The sequence below is a fragment of the Miscanthus floridulus genome, chromosome 12, assembly GCF_019320115.1.
Source record: "Miscanthus floridulus cultivar M001 chromosome 12, ASM1932011v1, whole genome shotgun sequence".
Classification (NCBI taxonomy): Eukaryota; Viridiplantae; Streptophyta; class Magnoliopsida; order Poales; family Poaceae; genus Miscanthus; species Miscanthus floridulus.
In genome coordinates, this window is record NC_089591.1 from 44437459 (window position 1) to 44455774 (window position 18316).

Here is an 18316-nt window from a genome sequence, read left to right on the forward strand (position 1 = left end):
GGCTAGTGGTCTAGAGACACACTTCAAGAGTACCAGAGGATTTCTCTAGTGGGTGCCGAGGCCGTTCGCTTGGCCTCGGTGGCTCGGTGCCTCCCTACGGTGGGATCCCATTCGGAGACCTTCCTGCCAGTCTCGGACACGACTTTGGGTGTCCCAAGTGTTTCGCTTGCTTGGGCCTCGGCCCCATATAGGCTTGCCCACGGTCGTCCTTGACTCTGTTATCCTAGGGCGGCTGTCAAAACATCATGGGGCCCAGCCTTTGAACCCCTGGACCGTAATAGGCTCAGAGCCTGGTTCCTTCATATGAAAGGAATAGGCCATGGGGAATATCTTCCCTATTGGCTCAGCAATGGGTGGCGCGCCTTTTGAGGCAGTTTCCTGGGGAGGCGAAACAACGCCTGCTGCCATAGTGGCTGAGCGTGAAGTGATGGATGGGACGTAACTGTTCTCGCATTTAATGCGGGAGACGTGGGCGCGTGGGCCGGCGAAATCGGCTCGCAGTTAACTATGCCGGATCAGGGGGGGGGAACTTCCCTGATTTCGTTGCCCGTTTGTTTCGCCTCCTCCCTGCATAAATACCCAAAGGGTCTCGCCACTCCTCGTCTTACCTTGCCTGCATTAGCACTGCCTCCGTTGAGCCATCGCTAGAGCAGCGGGTGTCGAGAAGAAGAGGGGAGAAGAGCGAGCCTAGGGAGAAAGCGAGAGCGTGGGAGAGAGAGAAAACTCACCGCCACACCCAATTCCTCCATCGCACTCATGGCTAGCGACATCATCGTTGTCGAGGCGAACCCCTAGGATCCATCGGACGTCACTGAGGAGATGATTTAGTCGCTTGTCGACGGTGGACTCCTTCACCCGGTGACAGACCCCACCAGGCCGGAGTGGATTGCTCCGTACGGTGAGCCAGAGCCGAGGCCTCGCGACGGCTACGTCGTGAGCTTTGTCTCCTTTCATGAGCGCGGCCTCAGCGTATCGGCGGATCGGTTCATGCGGGCACTCCCGTACTACTACGGTGTGGAGCTTCACAACTTTAATCCCAACTCCATCGCTTAGGCGGCTATCTTTGTTGCTGTCTATGAGGGGTATTTGGGGATTGCTCCCCATTGGGAGTTGTGGCTCCACCTATTCTGAGCGGGCACACTACCAAGCCGATGGGCACGTCGGGTAAGAGGAAGGCGACGAGGGCCGGCGGCTGCACTCTCCAAGTGCGCCAGGACCGCTTGCACCTCTACATCCCGGCCCAACTCGCGTCCTCCAATTGCTGGTGGTACATTAGTTGGTTCTACCTTCGCAACGACGACAGAGGACTTCCCCCCTACACTGGGTGGATTGTGGGGAGTTGCCTAGAGAGATGGAAGTACGGCGTCCCGAAGGATGACCAGCCCAAGCTACAGCCGCTTCTAGAGGGGCTGGCGAGGCTGCGGGGCCACGGTCTCACCGTGGCTGTGGTCATGGCTACCTTCCACTGCCGGAGGGTGCTGCCGCAGATGGCTTGGCGGCGGCGGCTGTTCGAGATGAAGCTGGGTGAGCCCATTGACGGCACCCGGATGTCCTCCTCTACCCTTTCTGATGAGGAAATTCTTCGTTAGGTGGGGGAGACGGTAGAGGCGAAGCTAAGAGGCAGCAACTTGACCCCTATCGCAATGCGGCCGTCGCGGGGGTTCCTCTCGCTGGTAAGTCGTGTGCCGCTGTAGCCTCCGAGCCTCCTCAATCTCCCCTTACCCCTTGTTTCCTTATGCGTGTCCGTCATTCCTGCAGGGGATGAGGGACGTGTGCTCCTCTCCGCCGCCCGTTCCCGAGGATGCAAGGCAGTGGGTGATCAACCGCACACACGCTGATGCACAGAAAAAGTGGAAAGACGCCAAGGTGGCGAAGCGCACGAAGCAAATCCTCGCGCGTGAGGAGCTAGATAAGCGCCGCTGTCAACAACGGAAGGATGGTCTCCCGTTGGAGGAATCCCCGTCGATGTTGCTATCGATGGAGGCCTCGGATGGGGATGACGGGGGCGAGGTGGGCCAAGGTCCCCTAGACCACCTTCCTAACATAGTGGAGGTGGTGCCCGAGGCGTTGGCAAGCAGCCCGGCACTCCCGGGAGGAGGAGGAGAAGCGGACCCGGGGTCGGTGGTTGCCCGCTCCAGGGCCGAGGCCGACACGCCCGAGGCGCGGGCATTGGGCAAACGCGCCGTCAGCCTGGTGGGCTCGATGGCCATGGTGGAACAAGTGGCGGTGGAGACGACGCCACCGCCCCCGCAGAGGACCGAAGGGGTGCCGGGGTCCATTGAGGACCGGCCGGCGCCGATGGACATGGAGGCGACGCCTCTGCCGCCGCCTCTGCCGTTGCGGACGAGGTTTGCCGTGGTGAAGCAGTTGCTGCCCCGTTCAAGGTAAGTGTATTTTTGGTAGGGTCACAGTGCCTTCCATTTGCCTTTTGGTCTCGCGCTAACCCTATAGGTTATTTTTCCTTAGTCGGAAGCAGCCTACGGACGAGCTTCCCTTGGTGCCCCTTAAGGCGCTCAAGGCGAGCCCTGGCTCCTTCGCCCTCTGGGTGGCGGAGGCACAAGCCGCTATCCAACGTGGCGCAGCGTCAGCGAGGGTCGACCCGAAGGAGCTGGCCGCCCAAGGAGGGGCTACTGAGGCAACCCCTACACAGACGAGGGAGGGAGCGCCTCCGCCCCACAAGGGCGAGGCTCACGAGTCGGATGGGGCCGGTGTGCCCTTGGTTGCTAAGGCCCTCGGGGTCTCCAAGGCTGAGGCGATGGAGGCTAGGGCGCCCAAGACCGCCGAGACTGCAGTGGCCACGGTCGGTGTTTCTGCGTCCTCTGAGGCCACGATGGTGGAGGCCGGAGCCCCCGAGACCGTCGAGGCCATAATTGCGGAGGTCGGAGCCCCCAAGATCACCAAGGCTATCGTACTGGCGGCGAGGCCATATGTCCAGGAGGCAGAGATGAAGGTGGCGGAGGCCTTAGTGGCGCCCTTGGTTTAGGGGCCGCCGTTGCCGCGAGAGAGCGCCCAAGAGGTGGAGGTCTATCCGATCTCCTCTGACGATACTTCCTGGGCGTGGGAGGTGGTCGACGCCGAGGATGTCGTGCGGGCGTGACCCGAGCCTCGCGGGTGGGATCATCCACAGGTACTGTGGCGGAGCCGGGATGACCCTGAGGGGGAGCCTCTGTTCGCCCTTGAGGACGTAGCCGAGGGTGGGCGCTGGGGCACCTTCGAGCAATACCGCCAGCTGGCGGAGCAGTCGCTACGGATGGCCCTATCCGTGGTGGCCGACGAACTGCCCGGAGTCACCCAGGTTTGCATTTTCGTTTCTCACGTGATGTTGTCCTTTTCTGGTTTTGTTGCAATCAATGACCCCTATTCTGCTTCCCCAGGAGCTCGAGACCCAGTCCCTTGGGAAGTCGGTCTTTCTCCGGCGGGAGAGGGGCATCTAGGACCAGCTTCAACGGTAGAAGGGCCTTCTTGCCAGCGCCAATGAGCTCCTATCGGTGTGGAGCATGGAGGTAGAGGACCTCCGCCTTTGTTGTGCCAACACGAAGGTCGAGGCGGCCACAGCCCAGACGCAGCTTGCCCCTCTGGCAGCGTAGGTCAAGGAGTTGGAGGAGGAGCTCACCCATGCAGTCAGCGATCGGGATGCCTTCAGGGGCCGAGCCATTAAAGCTACAGCCTCGGCCACGGCTCTCGCAGGGCAGCTGGGGGCAGAACAGAGGGTGCTCCAGCTAACAAAAGGTGTCTTGGATGAGGCCCTTGCTGCAGCTGAGGCCTCGCGAACTGAGGCTATGGTTTGGAGGGGCACGGTTGAGGGTGAGTTTTAGCCCCCTCATTTTGTTTTCTTTTCCTTATGTTCGCTCCCTAACTCCCTTGTGTGACACAGAGCTAGGGAGTGAAGCTTCCAGGGTGGCTGAGGCTTCTTGGATCAAGGCCCAGCGCTTGAAGGAGGAGGTCGAGGCCCTGCCGCTGGAAGGAGAAAGCCGAGGCCTGTCAGGTCGAGACCCGACGCTGGGAGTAGAAGGCCAAGGGTGAGTTTCGTGGGCTTCCACCCCTAACTTAGGTTGTTTTTTCCCTCGCTCGACCTCATTCTGATTTCTATGGTGCAGAGTCAGAGGCAGAGGTAACTCGGGCAGCCGAGGCATCCAGCGCGGTGCAGACGGTGCTCGAGACCGAGATCGGGGAGCACGAGGCGCTGAAATGTGCTGCCCTTTCCACCTGCGAGGCCTTGGAGGCTGAAGGGGTTCAGTCAGGCAGCTCCCTAGGGAGTCGTTTGATCACGCTGAGCAACCAGATGCGCAAGCGGCTCCAAGGAGCGCTACACACGGGTGTCAAGCGCGCGCTGGCTATCATCTCTTCTCACTACGTCGGCGTCGACCTCTCGGCCATCAGTGATGGGTATGTCCTACCTGATGAGGAGGAGGAGGCTGACGTGGTGGTTACGAAGCTGATGGAGGTGGCGGAAGGCCCTGGCACGGCGCTGGCGACGCTCTTTGAAGAGGAGGTGGTTCCTCCCCTACCATATGCTGGTGCTGAAGGCCCTGAGCCTTGATTTGGGCCCTAGGGGCTATGTAAAAATAGAGTATGAGTTATTTTTGTATCGTAACGCTTGTGGCCATCGAGGCCTTTATTTTTGAAGTATTTGTGTTTCTTAGTTGTTTTTCTCATGTTTCTGAGCCTCTGCCCTCTGTTGCTCCTGATCAAATTTCGTTTGCAAAACACCCCCTTGGGGCCTAAGCCGTCCCTTGCATGAGAGGTAGTGAGGGAGTGCCGTAGCCTAGGGCGTAGGCTATCTCGCAACTCTATCAGCCTCTTGCTTAGGAAACAGACCTTGGTCCGAGGAGTTTTTACAACTGATTCATCAGAGCATGCTAGAGTCTTGGCGTAGGAATTTTTGCAAAAAACGACTGAAGAATGGTGCGTGGGACCTAGCGGGAGTCCCCCATCTAGCCCCCGAGGGAGGCTTGGTTTTATCGAGGCAGAGCTGAGTCTCCCTTGTCGTGTTACTGTGTTGCCAAGACCTATGATGGGCTCGGGGGGTTTCTCAAAAAATTAGACCAACTAAAGAACGCTTTTTAATTGTATTTTGAGAAACGACATATACAATGCTTGGAAATTTAGGGATAAAAGCAACGTAGTTGTTCTATGTTCCAAGCGTTGGTGAAGACTTCGCCCTTCTCGTTGGCCAGCTTGTAGGTCCCGGGCTTCAGTACTTGGGCGATGATGTACGGTCCTTCCCATGGCGGGGTCAGCTTGTGGCGGCCCTTGTTGCTCTATGCTAGCCTCAACACCAGGTTGCCTACCTTCAAGTCTCGACCTCGGATGTGTTGGGCCTGATAGCGCCGTAGGCTCTGCTGGTATTTGGCCGAGTGTAGTAGCACGATGTCTCGGGCTTCCTCCAGTTGATCGAGGGCGTCCTCTTAGGTGGTGCAGTTACTTTGTTCGTTATAGGCTTGTAGCCTTGGGGAACCATATTCCAAGTCGGTGGGGAGGATGGCCTCGGCCCCATAGACTAGGAAAAAAGGCATGAACCCCATGGCTCGGCTTGGAGTGTTTCTCAGGCTCCAGATGACCGATGGGAGTTCGGCGAGCCATTTTTTGCCAAACTTTTTCAACCGGTTGTGAATCCTTGGCTTGAGGCCTTGTAGGATCATGCCGTTGGCACGCTCTACTTGGCCGTTGGTCCTTGGGTGTCCTATGGCCGACCAGGCCACACGGATGTGGTGGTCGTCGCAAAACATTAGGAACTTTTTGCCGGTGAACTGTGTCCCGTTGTCGGTGATGATGGTGTTGGGAACCCCAAATCTGTGGATAATGTCAGTGAAGAACAGCACTGCCTGCTCGGATTTGATTCGATTGATCGGATGAGCCTCGATCCATTTGGAGAACTTGTTGATTGATACTAGTAGATGGGTGTAGCCCCTGGGGGCCTTTTGCAGAGGCCCGACCATGTCGAGCCCCCATACGGCAAACGGCCATGTGATGGGGATGGTTTGGAGGGCCAGGGCCGGGAGATGTGTCTGCCGAGCATAGTACTGGCATCCTTCACAGGAGCATACTAGCTTGGTAGCATCGGCGACCACCGTTGGCCAGTAGAACCCTTGGCAGAAAGCGTTCCCCACAAGCGTCCGAGGCGCTGCATGGTGCCCGCAAGCGCCTACGTGCAAGTCTCAAAGCAGGGCTCGGCCTGTCTCGGTAGTGATGCATCGTTGGAGGACACCTGAGGGACTTCGCCTGTACAATTCATCATTATAGAGGACGTAGGTCTTGGCTCAGCACGTGAGCTGTCGTGCTTCGGTCTTGTCACCAGGAAGCTCCCCCCGATCAAGCCAATCGAGGAACGGGATTCGCCAATCCGTGTCCTGATTAGTCTGCAGAGGCTCGGTGTTGACTTCCATGACCTCGGGCTCGATCGAGGGGGTCTCAGCAGTAGAGGGGGGCGTCGAGCTTTGCCATGGGTCCCGTAGGTGGGCCCTCCTCTGTCGTCGAGGTGTAGTCAATGGAAGGTTTGTGGAGGTCTCTGGCGAAGACGTTCGGGGGGACCGGGGCCTGTGCCGAGGCCATCTTTGCCAGCTCATCGACGGCCTCATTGTACTTCCACATGACGTTGTTTAGTTTGAGGCCGTTGAACTTGTCTTCTAGGCGTCGTACCAACTTGCAGTAAGCCTCCATTTTGGGGTCGAGGCAATTTGACTCCTTCATCACTTGATCTACGACGAGCTGCGAGTCACCTCGGACGTCGAGGCGTTGTGCCCCAAGTTCGATGGCGACTTGTAAGCCGTTGATGAGGGCCTCGTACTCGGCCACATTGTTGGAGGCGGCGAAGTGGAGCCGCACCATGTAGCGCATGTGTACTCTAAGGGGCGAGATGAACAGTAGACCCGTGCCTACCCCGGTCTTCATGAGGGATCCATCGAAGTACAGGGTCCAGCACTCCGTCTGAATTTGAGTAGGTGGCAGTTGGGTGTCTGTCCACTCAGCCATGAAATCGGCCAAGACCTGAGACTTGATCGCTTTTTGAGGCGCAAAAGTTAAGGTTTCCCCCATAAGCTCAACGGCCCACTTGGCTATCCTGCCCGAGGCATCCCGGTTATGAACTATCTCACCCAGGGGAAAGATGATACCACAGTCACTGGGTGAGACTCGAAGTAGTGATGCAATTTGCACCGAGCTAGGACCATGGCGTAGACCAGCTTCTGGATGTGGGGGTAGCGTGCTTTGGTCTTAGAGAGCACCTCGCTGATGAAATAAACAGGACGTTGGGTGGGTAGAGCATTCCCCTCTTCCTGCCTCTCTACCACTATGGCAGTGCTGACCACTTGGGGTCGTTGCGGTGACGTAGAGTAAGAGGGCCTCATCCCTGGTCGGGGGTACCAGGACGGGAGGATTTGTGAATAGTGTTTTGAGTCTATCGAAGGCTTCTTCGGCCTCGGGGGTCCAAGAAAAATGCTTGGATTTTCTCAAGAGTCGGTACAGAGGCAAACCTTTTTCGTCGAGGCGTGAGATGAAGCGGCTCAGGGCTGCAAGGCATCCCATGACCCTCTGTACTCCCTTGAGGTCTCTGATTGGTCCCATGCTGGTTATGGCCGAGACCTTCTCTGGGTTGGCCTCAATGCCGCATTCTGAGACTATGAACCCCAAGAGCATGCCTCGGGGGACCCTGAACACACACTTCTCGGGATTGAGCTTGATGCCCTTCTCTCTAAGGCATTTGAAGGTTATCCTCAAGTCATCGACGAGATCCTCGGCCTTTCTGGTCTTGACCACAATGTCGTCTACGTAGGCCTCGACGGTCCGCCCGATGTTGTCGCCAAAGACCTAGGTCATGCACCGCTGGTACATGGCACCTACGTTTCTGAGGTCGAAAGGCATAGTCATGTAGCAGTACATGCCGAATGGTGTGATGAAAGAAGTCACGAGCTAGTCTGACTCTTTCATCTTGATTTAATGGTAACCAGAATACGCATCAAGGAAAGATAGGGTCTCGCACCCTGCGGTGGAATCAACGATTTGATCGATTTAGGGTAATGGAAAGGGGACTTTTGGACAGGCTTTGTTCAAACTGTTGTAGTCTGCGCACATCCTCCATTTCCCATTTTTCTTCTTGACTAACACGGGGTTAGCCAACCACTCTAGGTGGGACACTTCTTTGATGAATCCGGCCGCCAAGAGTTTATGTATCTCCTCACCGATGGCCCTACGCTTTTCCTCATCGAAGCGGTGCAGGCATTGCCTCGCCGGTCTAGATCTAGCCCGGATGTCCAGGGCATGCTCGACGACCTCCCTCAGTATGCTCGGCATGTCTGAGGGACTCCATGCGAATATGTCGGCATTTGCACGGAGAAAGTCGACGAGCGCGGCTTCCTATTTGATGTCAAGGGTGGCGCTGATCCTTAGCGCTCAGTCGTCGGGGCAGGCGGGTCGACCGGGATGAGTTTGATGGCCTCCACGGGCTTGAACGCCCCCGTGTGACGCTTGGAGTCAAGCGCCTCACCACTGAGTTGGTCAAGGTGAGGGTCTCGGCCTCCACAAGAGCCTCGGTGTACTTGATGCACTCAACGTCGCAGTCGTATGCATGTTCATACATGGACTCAATCATGATGATACCACTGGGGCCTGGCATCTTGAGCTTGAGGTAGGTATAGTTGGGGACTACCATGACTTGGCATAGCACGGCCACCCTAGGATGGCGTGGTAGGCTCCCCCGAACCCAACTACCTTGAAGGTAAGGACTTCCTTGCGGTAGTTGGAGGGGGTGCCGAAGCAGACGGGAAGGTCGATGCGCCCGAGGGATCACGTGCGCTTCCCTGGCATGATGCCGTGGAAGGGTGCAATGTTGCCTTAGAGCCTTGACCGGTCGATCTCCAAGAGCTCCAGGGTATTGACATAGAGGATGTTGAGGCCATTGCCTCCATCCATCAACACCTTGGAGAGTCAGGTGTTGCTAATGATCAGCTCGACAACCAGTGGGTACTGCCTGAGATTCGGAACATGGTCAGGGTGGTCATCTCGATCGAAGGTGATCACCTCCCGAGACCAGTCGAGGTACTGGGGGGTGGCCACCTTGATCAAGAAGACCTCTCGGCGTTCCCTCTTGCGCTGCCATGCCATAAGGCACGCTGAGGGTCCACCGAAGATCATGTAGGCAATTGCGTACCTCGGGGAACCCGTCGTCCTTATCGTCGTCACGGTCACCAGCGCCCTTCTGCTTGGCGTCGTCGTTGGGGAGTCTGAGCTTGGCGTAGTAACGTCGCAGCATGGAGCAATCCTTGAGGGCGTGCTTGACCGGGCCTTGGTGGTAAGGGCAGGGTTTCTTAAGCATGTCGTCGAAAGGCCTAGGGCCTTTGAGGCCTCGAGGATTCTTGCGTTCTGTGGCCCCAACCAAATCAGCCCCTAAGACCTCCTGCTTCCCAGGCACCCCTCTTCTCTTTCTCTTGGGGAGGTGGGAGGCCAAGGCCTCGGGGGCCTCGTCCCTCTGCTTACCCTTGGCGTCGCTATCGAGGAAGATGGCTCCAACAGCCTCCTCACCAAGGCAAAGTTGGTGGTGATGTTGAGGAGCGCAGCAGCGGAGCGCGGCACGTTTCGACCTAGCTCTCGAACCAAGTCCTGGTAGGTGGTGCCGGAGAGGAAAGTCTGGACGATCTCTGAGTCGCCGACGCTGGGCAACTCGGTGCACTATTTGGAGAAGCACCGGATGAAGTCTTGGAGAGACTCATCTGGCTTTCAGCGATAGCTTTTAAGGTCCCAGGAGTTCCTAGGGTGCACGTATGTGCCTTGGAAGTTCCCAACGAAGATCCTAACCAAGTCACGCCAATCATGGATTTGTGAGGGAGGAAGGTGCTCGAGCCAGGCTCGCGCTGAGTCTGACAAGAGCAAGGGGAGGTTGCGGATGATGAGCAGGTCATCATCCGCACCACCTAGCTGGTAGGCCAGGCAATAATCGATAAGCTAGAGTTCGAGGTTGGTCTTGCCGCTATATTTTGTGAGATTAGCTGGTTGCCAAAACTGGGCCGGGAAAAGGGCAGCGCGGATGGCCCTGCTGAAGACCCGAGGGCCTGGCGGTTCAGGAGAAGGACTACGGTCCTCCTCGCTATTGTAGCGGCCGCCTCGGTGTGGGTGGTAGCCCCGAGCGGGCCCCTCGTTATCGTGGTGTTGTCGCCTGCTGACCACCTCATGGTCACCCTGCACCTCGCATCGATTGCTAAGGCAGTCCAGAAGCACGGGGACCCTGTGGGCTATCGGTGCTCGAGCAGGCTCGGGACAAGCTAAGGCTTCCCTATCCTACCGAGGCGGGGCTACGGGCAAGTTCGAGGTGCCCCCGTGTCGTCGGGAGGCGGAACTTTTGGCCTGTTGTACCGCAGCGGTCTCTAGGAGCTCTTGGAGCTCACCGCGGACCCACCGCCCTTCTGTGGTAGAAGGCTCGGGCATTGCGTGGACCAGCATTGCCGTAGCCACGACGTTCTAGCTAGCGCGATTGAAGACTGGGGGTTGCTCACTCCCTTTGTCATCATGGATGCGGTGATGCATATCGCGGGCCCTCCGTCGGGCTCCTCCGCTTTCGCCGTGACCTCGCTGCTCCTATTTGAGAGAGTCTCGAAACTACTGTAGAAGAAGTCGGTCTTGTTCGACCTTGGCTTGGAGCTCATGGAGTTGTTCTAGGTCTGGGCGTTGAGGTCCGCAAGAGCAGGGTTCTCGTTTCGTGCGGCCGACAGGACAATGCGTGGAGGTGTGGCGACGCCTATACCTAGGCGAAGCGGGGAACAGCTGCCCGCCCCCTCGTCCTCCTCGCCCACCCTTAGCATCCCGAGCCCGACGTGAAAACACTTGCGAGTGGGGTCATAGGTGCCCTCATCATCAGAGTCGGAGTAGCCGAAGCAGTAGTCGCTTGAGGCCAGGAAACGACACATAGCTCTAGGGGTCATGGAGCCTAGAGAAATCCATTCTGAGCCATGCCTCGTCCTCCTCTGAGGAGTTGGTGTGGGCGTCTAGGTCGAGAGAGAAGCGCTGGCGGCGTCCCAAGGCATCCTCGTGAGCGACAGTGTAAGCATAGGCATAAGAGGTGGCAGCATTTCTCAACCCAAAGGGGTATGGGGATGGTGCCATCGCCAGACTCTGCTCCACCGGGATGGGCTCCTCAGGGAGTGGTGGAGGCAAGCTTGATGACTGGGCATTGCCGTGTGCCACCGGCAATTTTCCTTTGTCCAAGCTCAGGCTAAATAGGTCCCCAGCCAGGGACCCTGTGCCAACAGCTGGTCATAGGATATCGGTGGGGAGCGGCGTGCCGCCCTGGTTTCACGTAGCATCGGGGTGGTCTTGCTCACGTCGTGCCTGGCGAGCGCGGGCGAGAGCGACCGCCCAGGCGCCGCCTACGCCTGGGTTGCCGGTGCGTGACTTCATTGTCGGTTGGTGGGGCTCGAGGAGTGAGGAGTACCATGTCATACTCATGCCCTAGAGACATGAACTCTAGGCTCCCAAACCAAACCACTATGCTGAGACGCAATGGTCGTACGGGGTCTGCCATCTAAAACTTGCTGGGATGACGAAACTGACACGCAGAGGCCCCTACCTGGCACGCCAACTGTCGGTGTTTCGGACCGGGGGTCCTCAACCAACCAGTGAATTTGAACTGCGTGCTCCCAGTCCCAATGGTGATGCAAAGAGACACAAGGTTTATACTGGTTCAGGCAATCGGTGCCCTACGTCCAGTCTGAGAGATCGATCTTGTATTCCTTGCACCGAAGTGCTTGTAGTAGGGGTTACAAGCTAGGTGAGAGAGGGAGCTATTCCCAGGTCTCGGTGAGTAGTGGTTTGGGCTGCTTGAGACGTTGCTCTTAGGTGGCTGGGATGTGTGTGTGTGTGTGTTACAAGGTGTTCTCCTCTGTCCCTCCTTCATCTGTCATCGTCCATCCTCCTTCTATAAGTGGCCAAGTCCCTCTCCTTTTATAGTTGAAGGGAGGGCAAGGACAGTACATGTGCTAACTATACGGCGTCGTGCCAACAGGGGCGGATGTCCGAGCCTTGTGGCCTGTTCCTGTGGCAGCGTGGTTGTTGGAGTGGTCTTTCCTTGGAGCACTGGGGCGGCGTGGCCAGTTCCCATCCGATCCTGTGCGTCGTGGGAGCCTCGGACTGCTGCGGAGTGGGTGTGGCGATGGACGTGCAAGCCACTATGGATGGACTGTGCGCAAGGCCGAGGCTTGGTCGGTGCCGAGGATGCACCGCAGTGAGGGGTCTCGGTGGGCACGAACCCCGAGATAGCCGAGACCTTGGTGGATAGTGCCGAGGCCCCGAGTGGGCGGCTGATCTGGTGCGCTGGCTTGGAGGTGGTGATGAACCAGGCCAGGCCGTCCATGTGATGTTGTTTTTGAGGCGGGGGATCATGGGTCCACAGTGTAGTGTGGGCGCTGATCGTGGGCACAGCGTCAGAACACAGTGGCCGGTGTCCCCGTCGTGCCCTGTCCTAGCTAGTATGGCGCTGATGCGACCTCAGGTCCCGTCAGCCATTCTGTGGCGTCGAGCCATTGTCCGGCTGAGATTATCGGAGTGGTTGAAGTGATTAATGAGACATACTGTGCTGTCGGGAAGACCGAGCCGAGGCAGGGGGCGACGGGACTAGTGATAAAGCTGGCCTCGCGCGATACGGAGAAATGAGGCCTCGTGTGAGACGGAGAGCGGAGCCTCTCGCGTGAGACGAAGATCGGACTCCTTGCCGGAGGCCTTCTGTGGAGAGGACTCGCCGTCGATACGGAGATGCACCCTCCTGTCAGAGCGCATTCTGTGGAGAGCCTCGCGTGAGGCGGAGATCGTGTTCCCCTGCCGATGCCTTCCATGGAGAAGCCTCGCGCAGGCGGAGATTGTCGTTAGGACGGCGGAGACCTCCTGCGCGAGGCTCGAGGCAAGGCGGAGGGCTTGGTGGGCTCGGACATGGCGGGTGAGGGGCCCACGGCTTACCTTCTAGCTTGTTTTTTATGGGACTTAAGCGACCCCTTTGATGTTCGCTCGGGGTACCCCATTCTAAGGTACCCAATAATAGGGTAGTGTCATAGCTATTGTGTGAATAGATACTATCTAAACCAGAATTGTGGTAGGTGGCTTGCATTTTGAGTAGGCTAGTGCAAGTCTTGCTTCACCTAATAATTGTCTAACCATTTTGTTAAGTGTGTGTGTAGAAATTTTTATTAGGCTATTCAACCCCCCCCCCCCCTCTTGCCCTTAGGACCTTTCAATGCTTTCTTGAATGGAGAGCATAGAGGAAGAGATCTACATGGATCATCCTGATGGATTTGTAGCAAAGATCAAGAGGGTAGGTTTGTAAATTATTAAAATCCTTGTATGACCTAAAGTAAGCTCATAAGCAGTGGCATGAGAAGTTGACAAAACTTTGACATTAGTCGGCTTTGCTATGAATGAAGCTAATAAATGTTGTCTACTATCGGTATCGGTGGGGGACGAAGGTGTAATTATGTGCTTGTATGTGTATGATATTTTAATCTTTGTAAATAATATTAATTGTGATCAAGGAAGTGAAAGATTTTCTCTCTAATAATTTTAAAATGAAGGACTTGGGTGAGGCTGATGTTATTCTTAACATAAATCTACTGAGGAGAAGGAAATAGTGGGGGTAACACTTGTGCAATCCCACTATATGGAAAAGGTGCCAAATCGCTTTGGAATATTGTGATTGCACGCCTTCTCCAACTTCCTATGACCCAATTGTGCTATTAAGAAAAAATCACAGATAGCACGAGATCAATTGAGATATTCTCAAATGTTGATTCACTTATGTATTTGGCTAGTGGCAACAAGGCATGATACTATCGTTGCTGTGAGCAAACTTAGCCAGTTTGTTTCAAATCTGAGAGAAACACTAGCCATGCTCTTGAGAGGGTGTTGTCGCTATCTAGAAGGAACCCTGAGCTATGGCATTCACTATACCAAGTACCCGATATTACTAGAGGGTTACTATGATGCGGATTTGATATCTGATGTCGATGAGATTTACGCCTAATGACACCATTTTTTGCACGTGTCAAAATGATCAGAGTGGGCTAATCGGCAGGAGGAAAGTTACTGTATACGCTGACAGCCGATGAAAATCAGCTTGTAAAGATGGTTGCCGATGAATGGTGGTGATCGATGGAAAGGTTGATTTAGACTCGGGCGTTGCCGATAAGGTTGGAGATGTTATTGTCGATGCCGATGAAGGAAGGCTTGAAGACTACTGCCGATGAAACAGGAAGTATGCCGATGGAAAGGAGGTCGGTGAGATTTCCATCGTAATTGAGGCGGACAGGGAAATAGATAGGAGTTGATTTCCTTTTCTATATTTGTTAGAGTATGATTCATGTAAGAGTCACGTGTTTCCTTAGATATGGACTTGGTGTCCTAGTCGTATTTGGTTATGTCTCTTTAGATCAGGGTATAAATATAGATTGAGGGGCAATGTAATAATAATAATCAATATCAAAACCAATTTTTACTCCTATTTGCATCTACTTACTTTTCGGCGACTTCGTCAATTTGCATATTTTTCCTTTTTACGAGTTCTCATTGATTCGGCGAGTTGCATCGCTTCAGTGCGACCTTCGGCGATTCTCGAGTTCCGCGTGAGTACCTCTTGGCCGTGACTTCCGGGCGTATCGCTGTTGTCAGGACCAAAGTGCTCGTATCTTCATCCTTGTCGATTAACAGGTCAAATCGACTGGCACGCTTTGGATATCGATTCGGGTATTAGCCCTTTGTGTTTGCAGATCCACTTTTGCATCAACACATCTTTTGGCACGCCCGGTGGGACCAATCAATCCGATCAATATGTTCAATTCCGAGATCGATTCAGGGAACATTATCGCGGTATCAGAAGAAGATCTTAAGGAAGAGCAGAGGCAGGCTATGGAAAAGGCTATAGAAGAATACAGGCAGCTTTGTCTGAAATCGTTTAGCCTGAACAAGAGTGGACAAGTCATCCAGAAGCAAGATTTGCGTTGCCTCGGCAGGTTACCTTTGACTCCAATCCTGGTAAACTTCAAGAGATGGTTAATTCTGCAGTAAATCATGCTTTGATTAATCATTCCAATGTGCTGTCCAATACTGTTCATAATGCTGTGGTTCGAACTCTCAAAGAAGGACAAGCGTCACCGCATTACGTTGGGCCTGCCTATCACCAACCAGAGCCGGCATCTGTCAATACTCCATCGGCTCCCTCGGCCGTTGTGGGTACAGAAGTTACTTCTCCTCCAGTATCGGCAGGCTTACCTAATATTCAATCTACACCGATACGATCAGATCCGGTACTACCAGGAGGACGAGTTTAGCTTAATACAGATCTATCGGCATCAGCTATGTCAGGCCCTGTGTCTCAGAATAGCCAGATTCCTGCTAATTGGTGGGGATATGGTATGCCTCTGGAGTCATCTGCTTTCAATCCTGGGTTACCTCAAGTGTTTGATGCAGTAGGAAAAGCTCCTATACCATCGGCTGTTTCGCCGATGGCTCAAGTGCCTCAATATGCCACAGCAACTACTGTGCAACCAACTCCAGGAGGTTTCCAGATGCCTTTGGTTCAAACACCCAATTCAAGTCCATCGGCAAGCTTACTGCCGATGCAGCAGAAAGCCCCTGCTATGAGTCAAACTGGGGTTCAGTTCATGCCTCAAGCTGGTTATAATTATCCAACAATGTCAGCAAATTACCAGCCATCGGTAAGTTTTGTACCGATGAGTTCTAATAATGGTTGGTCAGGACAGTTACCTAGTTCAACATACAGTTCAGCAAAATCAGCAGGTTGCAGGGATTCAACAAGGTCATATGCAAGCTGGTTTCCAGAATCAAGCATCGGCAGCTCAGCCGATGAATCCTTTCCAAGCAGGTTAATGGACCACAAGTAACGGCAAATATGCCGATTGCTGGAGATCGTGGGCCACAAAGATATGTGGAGGGATATCAGCAGGCACCTCCTGTAGAAATTCAGCCAGTTCGTCAGCAGGAGGCTGATGCTTTTTGGGCCGATAAGATAGCAGAAATTATGAAGGATCAGTTTGGGATAAAGCCCAAGGTCAATACTTATTCTTATCGGACTCCATACCCTCCTGCATATGATTTAATTCCTCTCCCAAATCGGTACAAGGTACCAGATTTCACTAAATTCTCTGGGCAAGATGATACATCAACAATGGAACACGTCAATCGCTTCATTATTCAATGTGGAGAGGCAGCTAGCAGAGATGAATTAAGAGTTCGATTATTTTCATCATCTTTGTCTGGATCGGCATTTACATGGTTCATTTCATTACCACCAAATTCTATTATTACTTGGGTTGATCTAGAAAAACAATTTCATAAGTATTTCTTTGCTGGAATCCATGAAAAGAAGCTTACCGATTTAGTAAAATTGAGACAGCGTAATGATGAATCGGTAGAAAGCTTTGTGCAAAGGCTACGAGATGTAAAAAATAAGTGCTACAGTCTGGTGCTGGATGATCGGCAGCTTGCCGATCTGGCTTTCCAAGGGTTATTGCCACATCTTAAAGACAGATATGCTTCTCAGGAGTTTGAAAGCCTCAGTCATCTTGTGCAAAGGATCTCTGATCAAGATACTAGGGTTTTTGAACCTAAAAAGAATTGGAGTAAAAAAGTATCATTTGTTGAAGAAGTAGGAGATTCTGATTCTGATGAAGAACCAGTTATCGGCTTAGCTGAGTGGGTTAAGAATAAAAAGCCGATATCTTGTCCCTTTGGTCAGAAAGAAGCCAGAAAAAGTTTACCTTTGATATCACCAAGGCCGACAAGATATTTGATCTTCTGCTTCAAGAGGGCCAAATTAAGCTGTCACCTAATCATGTGATCCCATCGGCAGAAGAGTTGAAGAAGATCTTGTACTGCAAATGGCACAATGCAACTTCACACAGTACAAATGAGTGCAAGGTGTTCAGGCAACAGTTACAATCGGCTATTGAATCTGAGGAGAATTAAGTTTGGTACTTCCAAGGCCCAGAAGCCGATGAAAATTGATCAACACCCTTTTCCAGCAAATATGTTGGAGGCCAAAGGGAAGACCAAGGTATTGACGTCAGAGGCTGCTGAGAAAAACGCATCAGTGGATCCCCAACATCGGATAACTACCGATGATGCAAAAAGTAAGGGTTTGCTGGGAGAAAGCAGTAGTTCCAAAAACCCTCCTCGACCTGGCATTGTGATTACCCATCGAAGGCAGCAGGAGGGTTGGCGTCAGCGTAAGGACCGATATCGACAACAGCAAGAAGAGAGACGTCGGGAAGAATGGTATCGGCATAAAGATCATTGGAGGTGCCCGTTTTTCATCCATTGCTGGGAAGAAGGTATTAAATTGCCAACTGTTGAAAATTGCCCTGAGTGCAATGGTTATTATGGGGTCAATCGGTCAGAAAGGAGGTTTCAACCTGGCAATCAGGGTTTATTTATCAATGAGCCGATCAGAGGCAGAGCATCAGTGCATGATCGGCTGGGGGGCAGACTTAGTGTACATGAGAAGGCTTGGTAAACGCGCTGGATATTTTCCAAGGAATCAAGAGGAGCTTGAGGAGATGGCAAACGCAAGAGTTCCCGATGAAGAAATATTCTACAGGGACCCTAATATACGCCGTGTAGAATCAACTGGGACCTGTTATCAGCCGGTTTGGAAAACCAAGTTTCCTCGATGGTGCCCGGAGGGTCTGACAAAGACACAGAAAAGGAGGATGCAACGTGAGCATCAGGAGGATTTATACCGAGAGGAAAATTCCTCCAATGAGAGGTCCTGGTCATCAGCAGTGGCAGGTAAAACACAAAAATAAGGGTCCATCGGCAGATGTTAATATGGTATTCATGTTGCCGATGGAGTTTTTGGCACTATCTGATAATGAGGAAGAAGTTGTTCTCTCTGATCAAGTAGCTCAGTTGACACTAGATCCAATGATGGCTGTTTTTGAGAAACCTACCGATGACGAGAGACAGCATCTTAAGGCTTTGTTTGTGAAAGGCAGAGTTGATGGGCAGCCTGTATCTAAGATACTTATCGACGGAGGGGCTGCGATTAATATTATGCCTTATGTGATGTATCGGAAACTTGGTAAGGGAGATCAAGACTTGACCAAAACCGATATGATGCTGAAGGATTTTGAAGGCAATGTGTCACCGGCTAAAGGGGCAGTATGCGTTGAATTGACCATCGGCAGCAAAACCTTGCCGACGACGTTCTTTGTTATTAATGGCAAGGGTGCATATAATCTGCTTCTAGGGAGGGATTGGATTCATGCTAATTGTTGTGTTCCTTCTACAATGCATCAATGCCTCGTACAGTGGATTGGGGATAAGATTG

At 53.6% G+C, this 18316-nt stretch overlaps 1 protein-coding gene across 1 annotated transcript; it reads left to right on the top strand.

The window, feature by feature from the left end:
* The first annotated feature begins 2298 nt into the window (after window positions 1-2298).
* On the top strand, window positions 2299-2983 carry LOC136495788 (uncharacterized). The gene is made up of 2 exons (XM_066491616.1): window positions 2299-2384; window positions 2467-2983. The coding sequence occupies exons 1-2, from the start codon at window positions 2299-2301 to the stop codon at window positions 2981-2983; spliced, it is 603 nt and encodes a 200-aa protein (XP_066347713.1).
* Window positions 2984-18316: the final 15333 nt, after the last annotated feature.